At 31.9% G+C, this 23,525-nt stretch overlaps 1 protein-coding gene across 10 annotated transcripts in view; it reads right to left on the bottom strand.

Moving 5' to 3' along the window:
• The window catches only part of LOC115878260 (cAMP-specific 3',5'-cyclic phosphodiesterase), a 743,109-nt gene that overhangs the window by 356,977 nt on the left and 362,607 nt on the right, over window positions 1–23,525 (bottom strand). For 9 of the 10 annotated variants that reach the window (XM_030894688.1, XM_030894691.1, XM_030894682.1 and 6 more), the window contains 2 exons: window positions 15,000–15,182; window positions 9,203–9,235 (listed from right to left, as the gene is read on the bottom strand). In XM_030894688.1, the coding sequence (XP_030750548.1) occupies window positions 9,203–9,235; window positions 15,000–15,182 (216 nt within the window). The remainder of the gene's footprint in view (window positions 1–9,202; window positions 9,236–14,999; window positions 15,183–23,525) is intronic. The other variant, XM_030894683.1, reaches the window with a different exon arrangement.

The raw sequence follows: 23,525 nt of genomic DNA, 5'->3' as shown, positions 1-23,525 counted from the left end.
TGCACGGGCTTTATGTTTTTCAACGGGAGAATATGCCTGTCCTGTATGGAATAGATCGAGCCATGCCAAACAAGTTGATGTTGCTTTAAATGAAACGTGCCGAATAACAACAGGGTGTATGAAAGCAACAAGCTTATTTCAACTTTACAGAGCCTCCGGATTTGCAGCTCCCTCACAGCGGCGCAAAGCGGCTGAACACACTGAAAAGTTTAAACAGATGTTCGACGAGCGCCATCCGCTTTTTGGCGAGTTCCAAGGATCAAGCAGACTCCGATCTCGGAAAAACTTTTTAAAAACTGTTCAAGAAGATCCACCGCTTGATTATCCTCTTAGAGAAGAAGATTCTGCAGGCCAACATCTTGATTGGGTCACGTGGAAGTCCCTAAACCGCATCAGAACAGGAGTAGCGCCTGTTAAAACCAACAAAGCGAAATGGGGACTTACACGGATGAAGACACAAAATGTGAATGCGGCGAAATCCAAAATATGGAGCATCTGCTGTCATGCATAAGATGCCCTCATACATGTACCCTTGAAAATTTATGGAACGCCGATGAAAATGCTTTAGACGTCGCCCGGTACTGGGCTAAAGAATTTTAAATTATAATTGTACATTATGTACCTATATGGTCCGGATACGAAAAAGAAAGAAAAAGAAAGGTGTAGTTTAAAATTCGAGATAAAATAATTTTTTGGAAATAGAGTTGTGTGTTCCTTCTTATTCAATCTCTTAATGGACATCGTCATAGAAAACATGACCTCGATGAATATCGGTTATCGAATGGGACACAACAGAGTTATCATAGTGTGTTACTCTGATGATGCAGCCATTACCGCGCAGACTAAGGACGATATGCAGAAATAGCTTCATAAATTCTATCAAGTAAGCCGAGAATTAAATATGATTATCTCTACAGAAAAAAAACTAAATGCTTAACTTTCTCTAAAGAGCCGATAAGATGCAAACTGGTAGTAGAAAACAAAATTATTCAATCTATCACAGTTCAGATACCTAGGAATAGATATGTCACACTACCATGATCCAGAGAAAGATCCGCAAAGCCAGATAAACAGAGCAACGGCCATGTCAAGATGTCTGAGGCAAATAGTGTGGACAAACCCCTTCTTGCGAACAGAAAACAAAATTAAAATTTGTAAGATCTGCATCAGACCAATAATGACATATAGAATAGAATAGACAAACAAGACCAAAAGCATGTTAAGAGTCGCTGAAATGAAGAACCTAAGAACCATAATGGGGAAGACTAGAAGAGACAGAATTAGAAACACAAATATCAGACAACAATGTGGAATACAGGACGTAGTGAGATGGGATAGGCAAAGAAAAAGACAAGGGTTCGCACACGTAAAATGCATGGAAGAAAACAGGCTACCATGCATAGCTCTTGAAGGGAAACCCATGGGTAAGAGACAGCCGGTAAGACTTCCAAAAAGATGGAAAAACAGTTGGCAGTCCATCTCCCAAGAACTCCTACAGAAGCAACCTTATAATTAACAGATCGACTAGATACCAAATAAGTAAAAGAAGAAGAAGAAGAGTTTTATCATTTTTAATCTTTCTCTAATTAGGGTTTACACCTTCGGTGAATAGCCAATAACCAAAATTTGACGATGAACGATTTGATTACCCGTTTTAAACTAGCCGCCTATGTTAAAAAGTAAAATAATGCATTTTTTATCTTCTTTATGAAAATAAGTGTAAAATATGTTATATTTTTTAGAAAGCTCATAACAGGGCAAATAAAACAGAATATAATCCCATTTAGAAAAACAAGTTTGGGTCATATTTCGAAACTGACAGCTCCCGGCAAAAATCTAGTTACGCCACTGAATTCTACGTGAAAAACTCTATGGGACTCAGTTTTCACCTTTTTAATAAGTCATATGATAATCGAGATACAAAGGGGTCGAGAAAAATACAACATTTTCAACTCGGCCCTGCATTTCAGAGGGCAGACATCACACAATGTCTCATATGTCTCATTTTGTCTAATGTCTCATATGTCTCATTTTAGACTAATTTCTTCCTAAAGATGCTCCAGGCAGATTTGTCTCATGAAAAAGTTGCAGTGTTTGCAAAACCGCCTCTTTGTAGTCTCTACTCATAAACGAAAAACCCTGCAAATAGTGGAGTGCCCAGAGACTTTTACCTCGGAATTCAATTACTGTGAATGTATTAATTCGAAACCTTCTGTATTGTGTTTTATAGATAAAATACTAAAATGTTTACCCTCGTTGCTTTTAATTTTTTATTTCAGTAATTTTAGTAAATTCTTAATTATTTCCTTCTTAATATTTTGATTTTTTTAATTCTTTTTCTAAGTAAATTTATTGAAATAAATAAATCTAATGCATATTATGCACCTATTCTGCTTATATTCTAATCATTGAAATTTTGATTGAAATCGAATTATACAGGGTGGCGCGTCATATGCGACGCGGTTTTTGCAAAGAGAACAAAAGTTTGTATTGAAGGGAAATTTTCTGAGCTTATGTAAGTCAACTTACAGTATTTTCTAAAATTATGTAGAGTTCTACAGGGTGTCCCCAAAAAAAGTTACACATCAAAGTTATGTTTTTTGTAATGGAACACCCGATATATTAATTGATTTTTGGATTCTAGTAAAAAAATAAAGGTTTGTTTCATTAAAAAATTATATGACTAAAATGTATAGTTTTTGAAATACATCCACCGGTACGAAAAATGGACATCTTAAAACTTTGATGTATTTTAAAGGTTAATATATTTTATTTTAATGGGCCGATTTTGATGATTTTTTAAGCAGTGTGTTGCCAAATTATTTGACTTCTTAGTACCTTTTTCTAAATTAAAAATGAAACTCCCGATCTGTCAATTATACGAGGGAAAACAAAATGTTGATATTTTTGATGAAAGTTTGAAAAACCCTGTGAAATACGTTAAAACAGCAAGAAATTTAAAAATTATTTTATCATCATTAGCTTTATTTTTGTTGGAAATATTCGGTTTTATAGAAGGCACTAACATTCCTCGTAATTTTTACATTAAGACCATGCCTTTGCTTTTGGGCCTAGTCAACACATCTAGTAAGTTCTGGTCCCGAGACAGGCCTTGTTGGCATAAGATTTGCTTCATTTAATCTTCTTCTGTAGTCCGTTAGTTAATATGTACGGTTCTTAAGTGCAATTCATTAGCAATTTGAAAAGCTGGCAAACGGCGGTTGACGTCTAGTCCCGGTCAACCAGATTGACGTGTCTAGTTGAATTGTCTAGTTGTCTAGAATTGTCTAGTTGTCTAGAATTGTCTAGTCCCGGTCAACCAGATTGACAACCAGATGACGGTCAACCAGATTGACGTCCTCATGGACGTGGTCATAATTCAAAAACCACTTAGTATACTCTATGGTATTAAGGTATTTTTGGAACCAGAATTTTATAGCAAAATTCACTAAACTCGCATAAATAAATGATATATATTTGACTCACCCAGTATATCTATAAAAATATTTTTGAAATGTGAACTACCATTAAACATAATATATATTTTGTAAAAGGTTTGGAGTGAAAATCTCAAATAGGAATCCTGATACAGAGCCTTTCCGGGAAAACGGAGCCATCTTGTATGTATGCATTTGTATATGTGGGTGTTTATTTAAATACTAAAGTGAAAGCAACAAATTTAAATTGGTAAACTTTGTAATATATCTTATTAACAATACAATGCAAAAAGTTTTATAAAAATTCGTTCACAGTAAATGAATTCCGAGGTTTGTATCTCATTAGCGCTGAAAGCACTCCACTAAAAACACACGAAAATGGGGCACGCTGTACAATATAATAATTTTGTTAAAATAAAAAAGTAGAGTCTCGCATTGCAGAAGTATGTAGAGTAGTAAGCGCTATTCAATATTTAATTTAGAATCTCGTCCATTTCACGAAGAATATAATATTCAGGTATATAATATAATGCGTTTATAGTACCCTATAGCAGTTTACAACGGCAGTTTTAATTTCATTAAACTGTAAAAGCATAGCATAAAAATATATATGGCTTGATAAATTAACAAAATTCCAACCTGCACTTGCTCATTCTACGAATTAAACTTTTTAAACGTCAAATATTCGAACGAATGAGTTATTTTTCAAATATTCTTATAAATTTTTACCATATTAACAGCATTTTATTTAATTATTTTTATAAAATAGCTTTTTTTCAAACGTCACAAAAGTACTAATTTTTGCGACGTGATCGACAATATAAAAACAATGACAATATAAAATAAAAGGACAATATAAAAAGTAAGTAATTTTAGGTAGCATTTAGTTTCAGCTTAAGTCATTTTAACGCCTAGGCATAAAAATAAAGCACCTTTAGGCCTAAGCTTGGCCTAAGCACGAAAGTACGAAAATATCATAGATAAATGAAACAAGTTTAGATTGGAAAGTGCCCATAAGGACAATGTAAACACTATTTGGCGCTATTCTTGCAACGGTCGCGACCCAAAACTTTTGAAAATTTCGGAGCGGTTCGGCTTTTTCCGGAAGTATATCGCCAAATATTGTTTATTCAAATTTATTATTATTTTCGTTTAATTTTATAAATAAAAGACAGTGTGTTGCATACAAGAACCTTTATTTTATATAAGGACGCATGTATGAAATACCTATGAAACATTGGAAACCGACGTTATGCCACAATCCACGATGGTTTTTGCAGTTCACAGTTCACAGTTCACAGCACAGCTTTTTAAGTTTTTAATGCCACTTTTTCACAATTATCACCGGTTGGAGTAAATAAAACTTGAATTAAACTCACAAGATAGCAATTATTACTTTGAAAATGGACGCTATAAACACTTTTCGGAATTTCTTTAATGAGAGCGGTTTAGATTTTGAAAGATTATTATGATTTTTGAAGACTCTGACTTTGACAAGAGAAAATTATTTCTGTTTTTGTTTGTCGTTGTTCTTAGCGACCGCTATAGCAGCGCCAAATCGCGTATAACGGTCGCGACCCAAAATAATTTCGCGACCCAAAATTTTTACGGGCTTTCCAATCTAAACTTGTTGCATTTATCTATGGAAAATATGTTGTTAAACTGACATAAAGTGTCAAATTTAACGAGCGTAACCATAGTTTCTCGATATACAGGGTGATCCGAACTGTATTCCGGAAACTTTGGCAGCATATTATGCAGACAAAAATAAGTAAAAAAGTTCTTATAAATGTATGTCCTAAAATGCTTAGTTTCAGAGATACAGGGTGTAGAAGTTTTATTTTTATTTCGATTTTTTCCAAATAATTCCTGAAGTAAGGTCAATATTTGGATGAAAATTGGTGTCTATATGACTCCTACTGGTAAAGGGCGCCACCTACATGTGTTTTAACTATTTTGAAGCGTAATAACTTTTTGTCCGTGCCTGTATAAAATTACCGAGGGAAAAAATATACATCTCTGTGATTTTTTACGTAAAAAATATCTCTTTGTAAAAATCGCTACGGGCAACCGTTCTCAAGATATTTAGAATGGAAATAGTCAATACATGTCATTATTGACGAAAACGAAAACGTTGAGTAGATAGTTATTTCACTGAAATAATACATTTGAGAAATTTTTAATTTTTTAAATTAATCATAAATTTTTCTGCAAAAAAATGCCGTTTCTGTTGAACTTTTGGCACAGAACCTTTCAAATTTATGATCTCAGTCTAATAACTATATTTAGTCATAATGTTTAATTTATGTCAATGATGACAGAGGTATTGCAAATTTCGATTCCAAATATCCCGAAAACCAATACTCGTAGCGATTTTTACCAAGAGACGTTTTTTACGTAAAAAAAGTCGTAAATGTATATTGTTTTATTCAGTAGTTTTATACAAGTACCAAACGAAAGTTATTATGTAAACAATTAAAACATGTAGATGGCGCCAAGTAGGAGGTAGAATCTAGATATATAAAGTACCGCGATTGGTTTGTTCAATGTTTTTGGCGCCAAAATGGCGGATTTTTGGGGTATTTCTGGAAAAACTGTAGTGGTGGGACTGTTTAAATGTCACATTTGTCTGAATTTGTCATGTCAAATGTTGAGAAGCTGTCAATTTCGGGATAAAAATATTTATCCACATATTTTGCAAGATTGCCTAATTTAGGCATCCTAGAGTCTAGCTTGTGCCGCCCTCTATATTCTAAATAAACGAGGGAGTGGATAAAGTATCGGTAATATGTCGATGTATATTTAAATTTAGTTTTATATGTACCTTCCTTATGTCCCATTTTAATTAAGTTTTTTTTATAAAAAGAAAAGCAGCACCGAACTGTCTGACTGAACAGAACAATGAAGTGAAAATTTAAGATTTAAGGTTATGGTTCAATACAGTTACAAAAAGGTAGTGGCTCGACGTCCTACCAACGTAAGAATAAGGAAATCTAAACAACGTTGGATTTTAAACAGACGACGTTTGCATAACGTTGGAATAGATCCTGAAAGTGACGTCGGAAAACTCTTTATTGCCCAACATTGTAACTACGTTGTCCGAATCACCTAAAGTTCGTTTAAGCAAAAAAGGTTACAAGACAACGTTTATTCGACGTCGCAGAAGCTTTTACTTTGTTGTAGTACTAGTTCAACGTCGGTACAACGTTACAACAACGTTTAGATTTATTTTAGTACTCAAGGTACGGAGCTAACTCTTTTTTGTAACTAATCCAACGTTGTGTTTAGTAAACATGTGGTCGCAAGTCCTGAAAATGCTACTTGGGTAATCATAGTTTCTCAAAATACAGGGTGGTCCGAACTGTATTCCGGAAACTTTGGCAGCCTATTATGCAGACAAAAATAAGTAAAAAAGTTCTTATAAATGTATGTCCTAAAACGCTTAGTTTCAGAGATACAGGGTGTAGAAGTTCCATCTTTATTTCGATTTTTTCCAAATAATTTCTGAAGTAAGGTCAATATTTGGATGAAAATTGGTGTCTAGAAGGTTTTTGACATGAGAAATTTGATTTTGATGTTAATATGACTCCTACTGGTAGGGGGCGTCACCTGCATGTGTTTTAACTATTTTGAAGCGTAATAACTTTTTGTCCGTGCCTGTATAAAACTACCGAGGGAAAAAATATACATCTCCGTGACTTTTTACGTAAAAAAATATCTCTTTGTAAAAATCGCTACGGGCAACCGTTCTCAAGATATTTAGAATGGAAATAGTCAATACATGTCATTATTGACGAAATATAAACACGTTGAGCACCTAGATAGTTATTTCACTGAAATAATAAATTTGGGAAATTTTAATTTTTTTAAGTTAATCATTTCTGCAAAAAATAATCATAAAACAGTTTCTGTTGAACTTTTGGCACAGAAACTTTCAAATTTATGATCTCAGTCTAATAACTATATTTATTCATCATGTCATCATGTTTAATTTATGTCAATGATGACAGGTATTGATAATTTCGATTCCAAATATCCCGAAAACCAATACTCGTAGCGATTTTTACCAAGAGACATTTTTTACGTAAAAAAAGTCGTAAATGTATATTGTTTTACTCAGTAGTTTTATACAGGTACCGACGAAAAGTTATTACTCTTCAAACCAGTTAAAAAATATGTAGGTGGCGCCCTCTACTAGTAGGAGGCATATTCACATCAAAATCAAATTTCTCGTGTCAAAAAACTCCCAGACACCAATTTTCATCCAAATATTGACGTTACAGCAGAAATTATTTGGAAAATATCGAAATAAATCTCCGAAACTAAGCATTTTAGGACATACATTTATACGAACTTTTTTACTTATTTTTATCTGCAGAATATGCTGCCAAAGTTTCCGGAATACAGTTCGGACCACCCTGTATACCTACATACAAGGTATGACTTTTAAATCTTTTTATATTATTTCGAACGTTTGAAATTGCTTAAATAATTATTTGTGGCGTTTGAAAAAAAAGGCATGTTTTATTCGCAGTAAAAATGGCTTTTTGCGCCTCGGCTCTATGTCAAACGTACAGCTTCGCCACAGAAAGTGTCATTTTTACTCCTAATAAAACAATATATTATCTGACAAACGAATCAAAAACAGCGGAAGGAATTCGGGCAAAAAAAGTCGATGTTGTCACGTTTAATTATAGAAAAGCAAAGTTGCTCGATATTACCTATAAATTGAATATATTTTAGTTCATTTCAGCATACATAATTATATATATGCTAATATGTTGACGTAGTTCTTATTGTAATAATGTATACTTATCTAATTAACAGTTTTCGTTCATTCTGCCTATTATAAAAGGTAAAGTATTTCCTTAAGATAATGTCCGCTTAGGGTAAGCTGGCAACGCTGACAAAATTCATCATGGCATCCCGGATTCAACCAGTCTGATTGGTCGAGATTCTCGCACGTCTTGCCGCCGTTACCCCCAACTTTATGCCCCTCTCTAGGAATAGTAGAAACTAAGGTAGAAACTAAGGTAGAAACAGTCACTACTATTGAAAAATCCAGTGGCGGGGTTATATTGTATTGTGTTTTATATCTTTAACTTGATTTGTGTTTATTGTAATTAGTACACACGCTTTAACAAATATTACTATATTTGGCAAATGACTAAACAAAATGTAGGTACATTTAAAGTAAAATAATATTATAAACTTTACTGGAAAATATTATAAAAATTCCTGATATATTTTTATGAAACACCGCAAGCTCGTGGATATTTTATGAATGAAATCGGTCATGATTTTAGAAAATTGCGATCCCCTCACCGTTGCCCCGTTGTTTCAGATTCGTTTGTCAGACTTGTATGTACTATTGTGTCACAGATTAATTTATATCACTATATAAAAAATAACTAATAATATATTATTTAATTTTATTATCATTCCGATAATACGTAAATATATTGCGCCTTCACCATTTTGTCAAGATCAACATTTATTGATAACGTAAACAATATGTACGAATATTTTATATTTAATCCACATGCACACAAAATCGACAATATAAAAATGGAAATATTAAAAAAAAACAACACAATTTTATACAAGAAAAAGACTGAAATAAAGAAAAGAGTATACCAAGCTAGGCAGTAGAGAGTCTGCTAAAAACTAAACAAAATTTGCATGCATCAAAAACTAATGTTTACTATAGGTTCTACAAAATTTGAAATGAAAAAAAACAGCAAATTTTTTAAAAAAGTACATACGATCGATCCAGTATATTTTCTGGTTCCTTGAATCTGAAAAAATATCAGATCATTCTTTAAACAAAAATATCGAATGAAGAGATATATTTATCTTGTATTGAATATGATTTTGAAATAATTGGTGGAAATGTGATGAAGTGTCATTATAAATTTTTGTAATCCTGATAGTATGTTTTAGTTTTTATGTTTTTTTTTATTTTATAGAAAATAAATTTTGTGGTAAACTCATAGATATATTTTTTTAAAAACAAAATAATATAATGCGGAAGATACAAAATAAAAGAAAGTTAGTGATATCTAAAATAATTAAAGGTTCAATAAGAAAGGTAGAAAAAGTGTTAGTTAAAATAAGTAAAACAGAAACTGTTTTTTTTGAAACTGTGCTAGTAATATTTCTATATCTAATAACTTGTATTGATTTTTGGTAATTAAAATTTAGATAATTTAATTTATAAAAATATTTTAGAAACCTATTGATGCGCCATCTGTTAGTCAGTGTTCGAAGCTTTACGAGAGAGCAAATAGAGAAAATCTCAAATTTATTGATCATGAAAAGGAAATTTTCAGAAGTTCCATGATAGATGGCGCTTGTTACAAATTTTTAATTTTAGCATTTTTAACTAATTTTGTTAACATATTTTTTTCTATATTTAATTTTACTATTTTCTCTAAATATAATGACGTTAAAGTTAAATTATTAATAAGAATTCTAGGATATCTATAAAAATGTTGGTGATTAATGCAACTAACCATACATTTCGAAAAATGGATATGTGGGTATGTGTAAATAAGCCATAAAAATGTAATATTTGTAGTAATGGCCTAGTTAAGAACGTGTGGATAATGTAGAATGTTAATAATATTTATATATAAATAAATTTTTATAGAGGGAAATTTTTTAGGCAAAAGATACTTTAATCAAAATGGTAGTTACTATCTCAATAACTGCCGCTAATAAAGAAAGCTGAGATTTTGTATATTTATTGTATATTGTATAGTAGAATAAAATGTATTTTCCGTATATCTAAATGAAAACATGATAGAACTACAACATAGTAGAATAATGTCACCATCGGAATTTTAAGTAAATTTACTGAGAAAATTAAACAAATATAATTAGCAAGATGAAACTAATCCTTTGTCTCAATGTCACGATCGTATATGCAAATACGTGTGCTACAATAATGTTTTATTGCTAATTTACATTGGAGAATAAAAAAAATAAAATATTTATATACCTAATCGCATAATCCTCAGATAAACTTTTTAGTGAAAGAAATATGGTTGTTTGAATGAGTATGAACTATACAGGGTGAGTCTTAAATAAGTGCAAATATTTTCAAGAAAAGAAACATATTTTCTCTTTACCATTTTTCAAATAAGTCCAAAATAACCGAGTTATTTAAGTTTGAAAATTTAAAAAAAATTGACTTTTTTTGGAAAAATTTTGAGAGCCACCGGCTTTTTTCTCTATTTGCATCCCTTTTAGTGCCGTAACCATAGAGTAAAGTTGTAACTATGGTATTATTAGAGATTAAGAAATTATACCGTGGGAAAATTTGCGGTGAACAGGCAGTTCTAAAAAGTTTTCGAAAAATGTACAGGGAAATTTAAAAGAAAAGCACGATTTTCAACATCTTTTTTTGCGAAAAAAAAATCATAGACGTGTTCCTGAGGTCGAAATATACCACCTCTGAAAATATTTGCACTATTTAACACCTGTATACCTACACGGAATAATGCAGATGTGTGTAGATCGGAATAAAATACCTAATGAATGGAAGTTAGCCTATATCACTTCTATGTATAAAAAAGGGAACAGAAAAGACCCGAACCCGAATAACTACAGAGGTCTTAGTGTGAATTGCACCTTCAGCAGACTTTTTACAAAAATAATTAGGAATAAGTTAGAAATATCTACTTACAACAAAATCAGTGAAGAGCAGAGTGGCTTTACTGCAGGGCGTTCATGTATAGATAATCTATTTACTATCCAACAACTGATAGAAAAACGGAATTCACGTGAAGAAGATACACATCTAGCTTTTGTAGACCTTCAAAAAGTTTACGACTCCATCCCCAGAGTTAAACTATGGTACATACTGGAACAACTTGATGTGGATGAATGTCTCATAAATTTAATTAAGGTGCTGTACAACAACAACACAGCTCGTGTTAAGAGCGGTAACAAACTGTCTGAGGTAATTTTTACAACTAAAGGCCTTCGACAGCGATGTCCTCTTTTATTTAATCTGTATTTGGAAGTGGTTCTTAGGGACTGGAAGAAAAGGTGTGGGGGAATGGGCGTCCCTGTAGGAGATGACTGTTTGGTTACATTGAATTTTGCCAATGATCAGGTGGTCATAGCTCAAGATGCTTACGACTTTGAATTCATGATGGGCAGGTTGAATTCGGCATACACGGAATGGAACCTTACTGTGAACATTGATAAAACAGAATATCTAGTGACCAATTCAGATGATAAATTTGACATTTTTATTACTGACAATGCAAAGCTCAGACAGGTTGAATGGTTTAAATATTTGGGGGCACGTATAACCAGAAAGGGACTGGACAAATCAGAAGTATCTGCTAGAATAGAACAAGGGCGGAAGATTATAGGAGCACTGAATGGCATCTGGTGGGACAAAAACATAAGACCAAACACAAAAGTACATATTGGAAGAGCCCTAGTGGAGTCCGTAGTTTATTTATTTATCGTATGACTCATATACATGCAAAAAAACCAGACACTTAAACATAGACATAAAATAAACTACAATGTAAATGAAAACATTACAATGTAAATATAAAAAAAAAACAAGTATAATATAAAAAGACAACATAAAAAACGTATTTACGAACACTATATATTAACATCTAGATGCCCTATCCATTCCAAAGCTGATGGAGAAGCCTCCAGAAAATCACTCCAGTCATCACCATAAGCGCGTAGGTTGCACTCTCTAGTTATGTGATGGATGGTTTGGTGAGGGGATCCGCAATCACATTCTGGGGAAGGTATTTTTCCCCACTTATAAAGGGAATCCGCACATCTTCCATGGCCAGAGCGTATCCTATTCAAAGTTGACCATGTTTTCCGGTTTAGATGGGTACCCGCTGTCTGGCAATAGTTATGTTTGAACCAGGAATATAGGTGCGCATCGACCATTTCTCTCCATAACTGAAGCCACTGTTCTCGAGAATTGTAATTACTGCTTTTTAGTTGTTCAGCTGTTCGCAAAGGTGGATTCCTCGACTTAAGTCTATTCACCTGTAAAGCAGGAAGTGTTTTATGAACAGGTAGCGTTGGGGTAGCTATTATTTTATCAAATTCTCTAAGAAGAGCCCCGTTTCTGCGTAGATTTGGAGGTAGGATGTTACTCAGAACTGGAAGCCAGTAACTAGGGGTGCATCTGATTGTCCCTGTAATCAGCCGCATGGTGTTGTTCAGTTGTCTGTCTACGAGATTTGTGTGATGGCTGTTCAACCACACTGGTGCACAATACTCTGCCACACTGAATACCAGACCAAGGGCGGAGATCCGAAGTATTGTTGCTTTTGCACCCCACGAAGTACCACAAAGTTTTTGTATAATGTTGTTTCGTGTTCTGATTTTCCCAGCAACATTTTCTAGGTGTTTTCTTCGAAATGAGAGTGTACGGTCTAGAGTAATCCCCAGATATTTTGGATATTTGTTATTACTCAGAGTGGTGCTACCAAACTGGACGCTTATTTCAGTATTCGCCAGCTTGTTATTAAGATGGAAGGTAGCCACTCCTGTCTTATTTGCATTGGGTTGAAGTCTCCATTTTATAAAATAGGCATTCAAGGATGCGAGATCCTTTGTAAGCGTTTCTTGGGTTTGATATAGCGATTCATGTTCCGTTGCTATGGCTATATCGTCTGCGTAACAAAATTTTCTAGATTGCGTATCTGGTAGGTCAGAGATGTATAAGTTGAATAAGAGAGGGGCGAGAACGGAGCCTTGGGGTAAGCCGTTGTTAAGTTTTTTTTAGGTTTACTTGTGCTCTCTCCCTGAAATACTTGTATATATCGGTTACTTAGCATGTTGTTGATAACTCGAGCTATAGTTTGACAAGGAAGTACTTTAAGTAATTTATAAACCATACCATCTCTCCAGACTGTGTCGTAAGCGGCTGTTAAATCGACAAAAGCTATGGAGGTTTTAAGATTAAGTTGGAAATTTCCTTCAATGTGAGATGTAAGTGCTAGGACTTGGTCACAGCAACTGCGTTTAGGAATGAAACCTGCCTGGACCATATTCCAGTTGAACAACTGGAATATGGTCCAAGATACTATCCTTTATTCTATTGAAAATAAGTCGTTCTAGGAGCTTATAGGTACAACTAAGAAGGGCTATGGGTCGATAATTCTGAGGTTGATCTTTAGATTTTCCTGGTTTTAACACAGCTATAATTTTAGGTTTCTTTAATTCCTTTGGAATGTTGCCGGTTGATAAAATTCTCGAGAAGATACTACAAAGCCACTTGAGGGCAGGGTTTCCAGCGTAAATAAGGAATTCTGGATGAATGTTGTCATATCCAGGAGCTTTGTTCGGCTTGATGTCTTTAATAGCTGTGACTATGTCTTAATTTCGAAGGGCTGTGAATATTCCGAGATATGGGGAGTGGTTGTTCTTAACTCCTTCAATTTCCTCTTAATCTCAATTGTGTGCTCCTTATCACGTCGAGACCTAGATGTCTCAGCTATATAATTTGCAATTTGATTAGCTGATATTTGAGAGCTTGGCCTATTTTGTCTTGTTGAACCTCCTAAATTACGTAGAAGGGTCCAGGCCTTCCTACTAGATCGATGGAAGTCTGTGTTTTCCACTGTTTCAGCTGTTTCTCTTCTAGCAGTGTCTAGACTATGGAGGAGGTTATCGGCAACTTCTTGATCTACGCTCTCTTTGAATTCCTCGTCCGTAGTAACTTATGGGTGTGAAGTTTGGACCTTAAAAGCTGAACAAAAGTGAGCTTTGAATGCACTCGAAATGGACTATTTGAGACGCAGTGCGAGAGTATCTAAACTTGACAGAGTTAGGAACGTGGAAATCAGAGCCAAAATGGATGCCACACAGACAATAGTGGATAGAGTCGAACAGAGGGGCCTTAAGTGGTTTGGACACTTGCTACGCATGGAATACCAAAGATGGCCCTACCGTATCTACAGCTGGTCACCTCCTGGAAAAAGGAAAAGAGGACGGCCTAGAAGATCCTGGAATGAGGCCATCAGAAGGGCAATGGAGGACCGTAACTTGGAAGAGGAAGATGTTCTTGATCGTAACAGGTGGCGGTTAGGCGTGGGGATGCGACGTTAGTTGCGACAACCCTGGAGTATATATATACCTACACGGTATCCCCAATAAGAAAGCACAATACAGCGATATGATAAACCAGAAGAAAATGCTTAATTTAGAGAAAAGTTATGCCTTGTTGATCCCTACAGTGCCTTATTTTCGGAATTGAAAGGAAACCCTTTAATTACTTAGAAAAAATCGAATTTTTCCAATTTCGATTTTATTTTTTCATTGCTATTTCATTGTCAAATTTTCAATCTGAGGTTTTGTTTCTTAGCCATCATTAACTTTATTTTTTTTTCGATAGCAACTGTTAAAATTGTTTTAGTTATTTAGGTACTTTAGACATTGAATTTTAGATTAGTTTTACTTATTTATGCATTTAAGAGCTTAAATAAGTGAAAAATATCAATGGTGACATTATCCAACTAACTCTGAATCTTTTTTAGTACCAAGTTAATCGAAAGCTCTTACCTTTCGCTGGCTATCGACGAGTTCCTGGACATGGACTTGGGCGACATTTCAAAGTCGCTGTCGGACCGGTACAGGAAGCTCTCCCGCCGCTGGGGCAGGTTCTGGAGCACCAGACCTGCCGACGGCGACGCGCTGCCATCCAGAGGACTTCTGCCAGGACTGGCCCCATTTTCCACATCGAAACTGAAAGGTAAAGATAGTTTTTAGAACAATTACTTGAAAACGGGTTTTACATTTTTTTACCCCCCGTTTTATCTATTAGTTAGCAATGGTTATGAATGAAGTATTTCTCTTTTTTCTTAAATAGGAAATGGAGTGTTTATTCGTTTTATGCTGGTGATTTTATAATATTCTCGTGAAGATATAATCATGAATTTTGTATTTTTTATCTGTGATGCATATTATTTATTAGAGAAATATATATGCCCATTAGTAATCTAAGTATAAAATATCAAATGATTAATAATATTTATTAAATTAATTATAATGAAGTTTTTTTTAACTTCATTTTTAAGAGAAATTATATCTGTTATTAAAATTACTTAAACGTCGATGCACCACCCGGTATAATAAAAACATTATGATAAATAAGGTGGTCTAGTACAGTTTATTAATTCCTCTCTATAGTATTAAATATTATACAGGGTCGCTTTTATGTATGGAAACGGTCGATTACTAGGTAAAATATACAAGGTACCGCAAAAGTTGAACACAAAAATTATACCATTTTTAAATGTATATTGGCAAGTAATAAATTTAAGTATACAGGGTCGTTCATAAAGTCGTGGCAGATCAAAGTTTCATTTTTTTAATGGAACCCGCTGTAAATTATTGTATATTTCAATTCTCTCTTCAATTCTAAGCAAAAATCGAGATACACCTCAAACCAATCGTTTCCGAGTTATTGACTTTTGAACATATCACTTAAACAATTTGATTTAATTAATATCGATATGTTCAGTTTCATTTAATGATGTCATTTTGCCGAAACTGTGATACTGTTCTAATTGGTTTTTAAATGCCTAATAGCTACTAGTAAATTTAAGTGTACATTGCAGGGTCGGCCATAAAGTCTAAGTCTAGTACCTAAGTTTTCATTGCATATTTCAATCCTTCCTTCAATTTTAAGCAATAATCCTAATACACAATGTACAGGGTGGTCGAAATTGGTCTGTTTTAACAGAGAAAACCTATTTCCTGACTACATAGAGCAAAACCGACATATATGTCATGGGCTCGATTCCTGAGCCACGTTTAGTGGCATAAACCGCCTGTTGATATTTTCACTGCCAACTGAGATACGGGGTCTTTTTGAATTTTTTACCATTTTGAAAATTGCCCATAACTTTTTTATTTCGCGGAATAATAAAATTCTGTTAAAACGTTCTTAAGGCACATTTTTAAGAACAATCCAGTGGCGTGGTCAGTTTTTTTCTATGCTTGCTCTTTTTGTTAGAAATATTAAAAAATATAATTTTTTAAATAGAAATCATAGTTGGCTATGAACTTAAAAAATGCTGGCGTTTAATCCTTTCCAACAATATAAAGTTGTGGGTATTTATTTCTAAGAATGAGAGAAATATTAGGGTTTTTTATCTTTATATCGAAGCGGGCCTTGATTTTGTGTTGACCTATTTGCCTAATTATTTTTTTACAATTTTATATTGTATATTATTATTTATCTGCATAATCAAAACCTTTTGAAAAGGAAATTAACATTCTATATTAGTATTAGTAATTACAATTGAAATCGATACAATAAACAAAGAACAAAACTAAAAAAACGTATTTTTTGAGTGACGAATATAGTTTTTTAAAAAAAATCATTAAAGATGTCCAAACTGAGCACCTGCTTGTTAAATACACAATAAACATCTTGTACACACAGAGTTACAGCGATTTATTAGAAACTGGTGTAGTAAGTCCAAAAGCTTGCCTAGTAGCCTTCTATAATTCTTCTCTCGTCCCAATAGTTTTTATATACTAGGTCTTTTAATTTCCTCCATAAAAAAGTTGAAAGAAGTTAAATAATAGGACCTAGCAGGCTAAGGTATGTCCCCCCCCCCCCTTGTTCCAATCCAATTCTCTCTAAATTCTCCATCTAATAGTTGAGTTGTAACCATGGCGTTTTAATTGTAATTGGTAATACTAATATAGAATGTTGATTTACCTTTTCAAAAGCCTTTAATTATGCAGATAAATATTACTATAGAATTTTAAATTGTGATAAAAAATAATTAGACAAATAGGTCAACACAAAATCAAGGCCCGCTTCGATATAAAGATAAAAAACCTAATATTTCTCTCATTCTTAAAAATAAATACACATAACTTTATGTCGTTAGAAAGGATTAAACGCCAGCATTTTTTTAAGTTCATAGTCAACTATAATTTCCATTTAAAAAAATATATTTTTTATTATTTCTGACAAAAAAGCAACTCTAGAGAAAAACTGACTACGTCAGTAGATTGTGCTTAAAAAAGTGCTTTAAGAACGTTTTTACAGAATTTTATTATTCTGCGAAATACAAAAGTTATGGGCAATTTTCCAAATGGTAAAAAATACAAAAAGATCCAGTATCTCAGTTGGCAGTGAAAATATCAACAGCGTCATAAACGTGTCTCAGAAATCGAACCCATGACATCTGTGTCGGTTTTGCTCTATCTAGTCAGGAAATAGGTTTTCTCTGTTAAAACAGAGCAATTTCGACCACCCTGTACATAAATTGAAGAATTGAAATGTTAAACTTAAATTTTGTAATTTCCAGACTTGATATAATCTCATTTTATACATCTATAAATGCAAACTTGAGAACTAATGTCAAATATTATCAAGTATCACAGTTTTGGCAGAATGGCATCGTTAAATGAAACTGAACATATCGAAGTTAATTAAATCAAATGGTTTAAGTGATATTTTCAAAAGTCAATAAGTCGGAAACGGTTGGTTTGAGGTACATTGTATGTACTTCGATTTTTGCTTAGAATTGAAGGAAGAATTGAAATATGCAATAATATACAGGAGGTTCCATTAAAAAAAAGAAACATTGATGTGCCACGACTTTATGACCGACCCTGTATACATAAATTTATTACTCGCTAATAAATATTTAAAAATCATATAACTTCTGTATTAAACTTTTTGCGCTACCTCCTATATTTTACCTAATAATCGACCGTTTCCATACATAATAGCGATCCTGTATATAAAAACATAATATACAATATTAATACCGTATGATCGAATAAAAACGGCGTCAGCGATGGCTATGAAATGAAGATATATGGGGAATGTCAACGATCTTATCATACGGTACTATGGGATCGTAAATAGTGATGAGCAAAAGCAAGAACAAGATTAAGACTCCGTTGGTCTTGGTCTTGTAGTTAATAAGTAGTCTTGGTTTTGCATTTTTTTAATACATTTTTACTAGATGCACTTCCACATAGAGAATCTTTAAATAAATAGCATTTTATTTAAAGATTTTTTGTAGAAATTTTGTAATAATAATTTAATACAAATAAATCTTTAAAGAAAAAAAAATATTAGAATATTATTTGTTTCACGAAAATTTATATTTTTCAATATATCCAGTATAATATAATCTGAAATTCTTTCTCTAAAATTTTATACAATAATCGAAAAAAAACATTATTTGTAATAAATTTAAAACAATAATTATGAACAAATAAGTAATTTCTTGTATTAAATAAACATGAAAAATAATGCAAGACCGCAAGAGTCTTACATGCTTTGTTTGGTCTTGATCTTGCAGAAATCTTGCACTGGTCGGTCTTGTTTTCTGTCTTTGTCTTGCTTTTTGTGCAATGCCAGGACCACAAGACCAAGACCAGATTCATCACTAATCATAAAAGAACAAAATACTAATTGTATAATAATTATTATGTATGTAACAACATAAAAAATATAAATTTATAAAATTACAATAGAACTGTGTAGTTTTACTCTAGTATAGAGTATAGAAAAAAATTATTTTAAATAATTATTAGCTTCAAACGGCAATAACTTCTTTAACTTAAATGGAATGCCCGGTATATTTTAGGAGAATCAGATGCACAATTAAATTGTCTATCAAATTGTATTATACCATTTTTTACGTATCCCTTCAAGTTTTCGTAGAAAATGCATTTTCTTTTAATTTAGACCTCATTTATCAATATATCCATGGAATATTGACATTTTAGATTGTTTTTAAAGCAACAAATGTACAAAATGTGCAGACTAGTAATATTATCGTTTTTAGCAAAACGATAATATTACTAGCCCATTTGTATGCAAAAAGAAAACTATTTAAATCTTTATAAAAGAGTATACCATTAATTAAATATAACACCATTATTTCCGCCCATATACTAATTAATTACATACTTAATTGTGTTCGTTAATAAATTATTATAAATAAATATGGATTTGAGTCAGAAATAAATATAATAATAAGTTATCAAAATTAAAGTCTCTGTGGTTATAAATAAACATTTATTAAAAAATGAAATATCATTTTTAAGGTGTTACTTTTTATCACACTGTCTAATACCCATACAAAATTCAGTTTTTTAGTATTTGGAGCAATTATTATTAATCAACGCAAACAGTCAGTTCATGTAGTTTGAATACTGGAATCATATTAATTGGTCCTCTTTAACAAATATTTAAACAGTTTTTTTTTTATTTTTTAGTGAAATAAACAAATTATATCGACAATATTAGTATCTGTATTCTTTAAAAATTTGGTACATCTTTAAAAATAATCTAAAATGTCAATATTCCATGGGTATATTGATAAATAAGTTCTAAATTACAAGAAAATGCATTTCCTACGGAAACTTACGGTAAAAAATGGTATAACATAATTTGATAGACAATTTAATTGTGCATCTGATTCTCGTAAAATATACAGGGTGTTGCATTTAAATTAAACAAGTTTTTGCCGTTTGAAGCTAATAATTATTTAAAATAAATTTTTAGACACTCTGTATAAGGTAGTATTATTTTTATTATTGCAACACAATAACTGATCAATAAATAAACTTCAGTAAATATTTAGTATTAAAAACTTTGATACCCCTGGAGAAATGAAGCCTTAAAATTTTTACTGCAACTTCACAAAATTGAAAATATTTCAGAAACGGTAAGGTTTAAATATAATAAACCTTAATCAAATTTACCTTTATTTTAATCGTAGAAACTAGAAATTTAATAATATACAGGGTGTTCCATTTCAAAAAATACAACTTTGATATTTTTTACTTATTTGGGACACTCTGTATCTTGTAAAATTATTTCTAAATTGTAGCTCTAATAGTCCTTCAACGAACCCAAAACTTAAAATTTGAAAAAATCTCATCGTTTAGCTACAATACTCCGTGTCGTATGTGGTGAACAACCCTGTATACACGTGTATCAATAGGTATTTGAAAATTAATTTAAACAGTATTCTAAAAGATATAATTATCGAAACATTACTATTGTTTTGATTCATCTTCAAAGAAAAAACCAAATTTTAATTTGATTGTGATTGACAGCTGTCAATTAACTTAATTCTAACAAAGCTAATATAATTGAAATTATTATTTGAAGTATATAATTTCTAATTCCTTGAAGAGTTTTAGATTTTGCATACAAAAATAAAAATGATCTGATAATTTTAAAATTACTTATGTACCTATATCTAAAACTAGTTCAAATTCAGAAATACACAGTTTAAATTAAAATCTCTAGTAAAATTAAAATGTAATAAAATAAGAAATTTCGGTTTATAATCAGTTATTTTATTAAAGAGTGATTTTTGTTTGAAAAATTGCTTTGTTGTATATTCCTTGTGTTACTACACAAATATTAAACATCAGGTACCTAAATTTGGCAGCCAAGGTATCAGGCAATCAGTAATAATTCTAAATACGAAATTTAAAATTACATAGATTATTGTATAATTTTAATTATTTTTGTATATCGAAAATATTTTTGTTGGTTTTCAATTTCACTGATTACCTATATAAAAATGTTATACAGGGTGCTACAAATTCGGGGTATCTCGCAAACAGTAATTGATACGAAGATAATTAAATTGGGGCAAAGTTCAAGGATTGCTGAGTTTTTTGAGATAAATGGGTTTTTTTGAAAATACATTTTATTTATTCCTGTCGTTATTTTTTAGAAAATCAAAAAACTAATTGCACATTCTCATAGCCACTTTATCAGAGGTATCTGATAGTATTACGGTTACCAAGATACCAATGCTCGTACCCCGAATATGTAGCACCCTGTATAGCTTAATATAATCCAAAATTAATGGTGAGCGCAAAATAATTTTTGCTACACGTTTTTTTACGATACTCATGAATAGAAATAAGGACAAATTATATTTGTTATTACAAATATGTGATAATAAATTGAAATATTCCCAGTATCAATATTCATACCTTAGTGTTATTTGCTATTACAATTCACAAGTTGAATGTTCTAGTTATTTCTAATACCGTATTTTTATAGAGAGTATTATCACATATTTTTGACTATATATTATGATTCATCATGCAACAAACTAAAATACCGTATGATCGAATAAAAACGGCGTCAACGATGGCTATGAAATGAAGATCGCTGTCATTTTTTTGTAAATTTATATGGGAAATGTCATCAGTCGTCATTTCCAAGCCAAGTGGACGCCGTTTTTATTCGATCATACGGTATAAGTTGTTAGTATTCAGGTGTACAAAAATTATATTTAATATTATTAAGAAAAAGGAATTTATCTTTATTAGGTTCTTCATTTATCTTTATTGCTAGGTTTGGTGTTAATGTTTGGTTTCCTAATAGGGAATGTAAGCAGCGTATTTAAATAAAACATTTTTTTTAAACTACATTGTCTACAATATTAAAATAAACAGATATAATATTAAAAACCCATTGTACAGGGTGGGTCAAATTCGACGCTCTTAAATGGAAACACCCTTTTCTATAGGAGATAGACGAAAACTAATATAGGTGTCTGGAGCTCAATTTTCATCAAAAACATGATGATGAAAACCGCACATCAATATCTGTTACTGTTTCGAAGTGCTTTTTGCTATGGAAAATTTTGTATTTCTATGAAAACATTTCCAAAGCACCTTTTTACGTAGAATTTAATGGTTTAAGTATAATTTTTTTTAAATTAATAATTTAGGTGTTATCAACAGAAAAAAATGATTTTTTATTTGGGACACCCTCTATATTTTTAATTAGCTGAAAAGAATTTAAAATTACCTTTCCAAAAATATAGCACACTTGATATTTTGTTATAATCTCCTTCGAAATACAGAATTTTTAAAAGTTCGCCACTTTTAACTAGTAGGCTTTGGACCCCTTATTGATGATATGTCCTTAATGGAACTCGAAAACATATTTTTCCAGCAAAACGACGCACCGCCTCTGAACGCTGAAGTTATCAGCAAATTTTTGCAGCAAATTTGAAAAATAATTAGATAGCTAACCAAGATCCCAGCTGTTGCCCGTCGAGGTCGCCTGACTTAGTGCCCATGGATCTAATCCTATGGATATTTTTGCGGAAGAATGAGGTTTCTTATTCTTCCGTATAATCTAGACAAGAATTAAAAATACTTGGCAGTTATGAGAGGGTATCTTTTACCCCCACTGAGTTAACGAATTCCGCGAGAAATTTTCAAAAACTGCCCCGTCTGTCCATAACAGAAGATGGTCGATATGTCGAACACTTGTAGCAAAATCTCATGTCTTGGTTTGCTATTTATTTTTATTGTTATTAGATATAGTTTAAATGCGTTGATGTTAGTTAAATACATTTTAAATTGTTATAAAATTCTGCATCTCTCATAGCAAATATTATTTTTGTTTTAATTGATGCTCACAGCTAGAATTTTTTTGCATTACAGCCGGTGCCGCTCAAAGCCTACTTATTTAAAGCGGGCGAATTTTTATATACTCTATATCTCGAAGAGGAATCGAGCAAAATATCAACTGTGTTATATTTTTGGAAAGGTAATTTTAAATTATTTTCAATAAATTAAAATATACAGGGTGTCCCATATAAAAATCAAATTTTCTGTTGATAATTCTTAAATTATTAATTTTAAAAAAATATACTTAAACCATTATATTGATCTACAGTTTGTTTAATTATATTTTCATAAAAATACTTAGCCTTCTTGATGTAATCTTCCTGGAAAACAGCTGTTTATTATGCTACTGAAGCAGAAAACTAAAAAAATAGTAATTGAGATGCTGGTATTCGTTGTATATGCTCTATGCGGTTTTTTAGAATCAAATGTTTTGACAAAATTCAGCTCCAGACACCGATATTAGTTTTTGTCTATCTCCTATAGAAAAGGGTGTTTCCATTTAAAAGCGTCGAATTTTACCCACCCTGTACATATCGATTGATATTTCAAAGTATTATTTAATAGGTGTAATAAATTTTAAATAATCGACTTTGTTTAAGTCAAACTATAGGTATAATAAAAATTTATGGTTCAATACCAAAAACTTTG

This window comes from Sitophilus oryzae, unplaced genomic scaffold (genome assembly GCF_002938485.1).
Source record: "Sitophilus oryzae breed Bouriz unplaced genomic scaffold, Soryzae_2.0 scaffold_1507_pilon_pilon, whole genome shotgun sequence".
Classification (NCBI taxonomy): domain Eukaryota; kingdom Metazoa; phylum Arthropoda; class Insecta; order Coleoptera; family Curculionidae; genus Sitophilus; species Sitophilus oryzae.
This window is presented reverse-complemented; position numbering and strand designations above follow the sequence as displayed.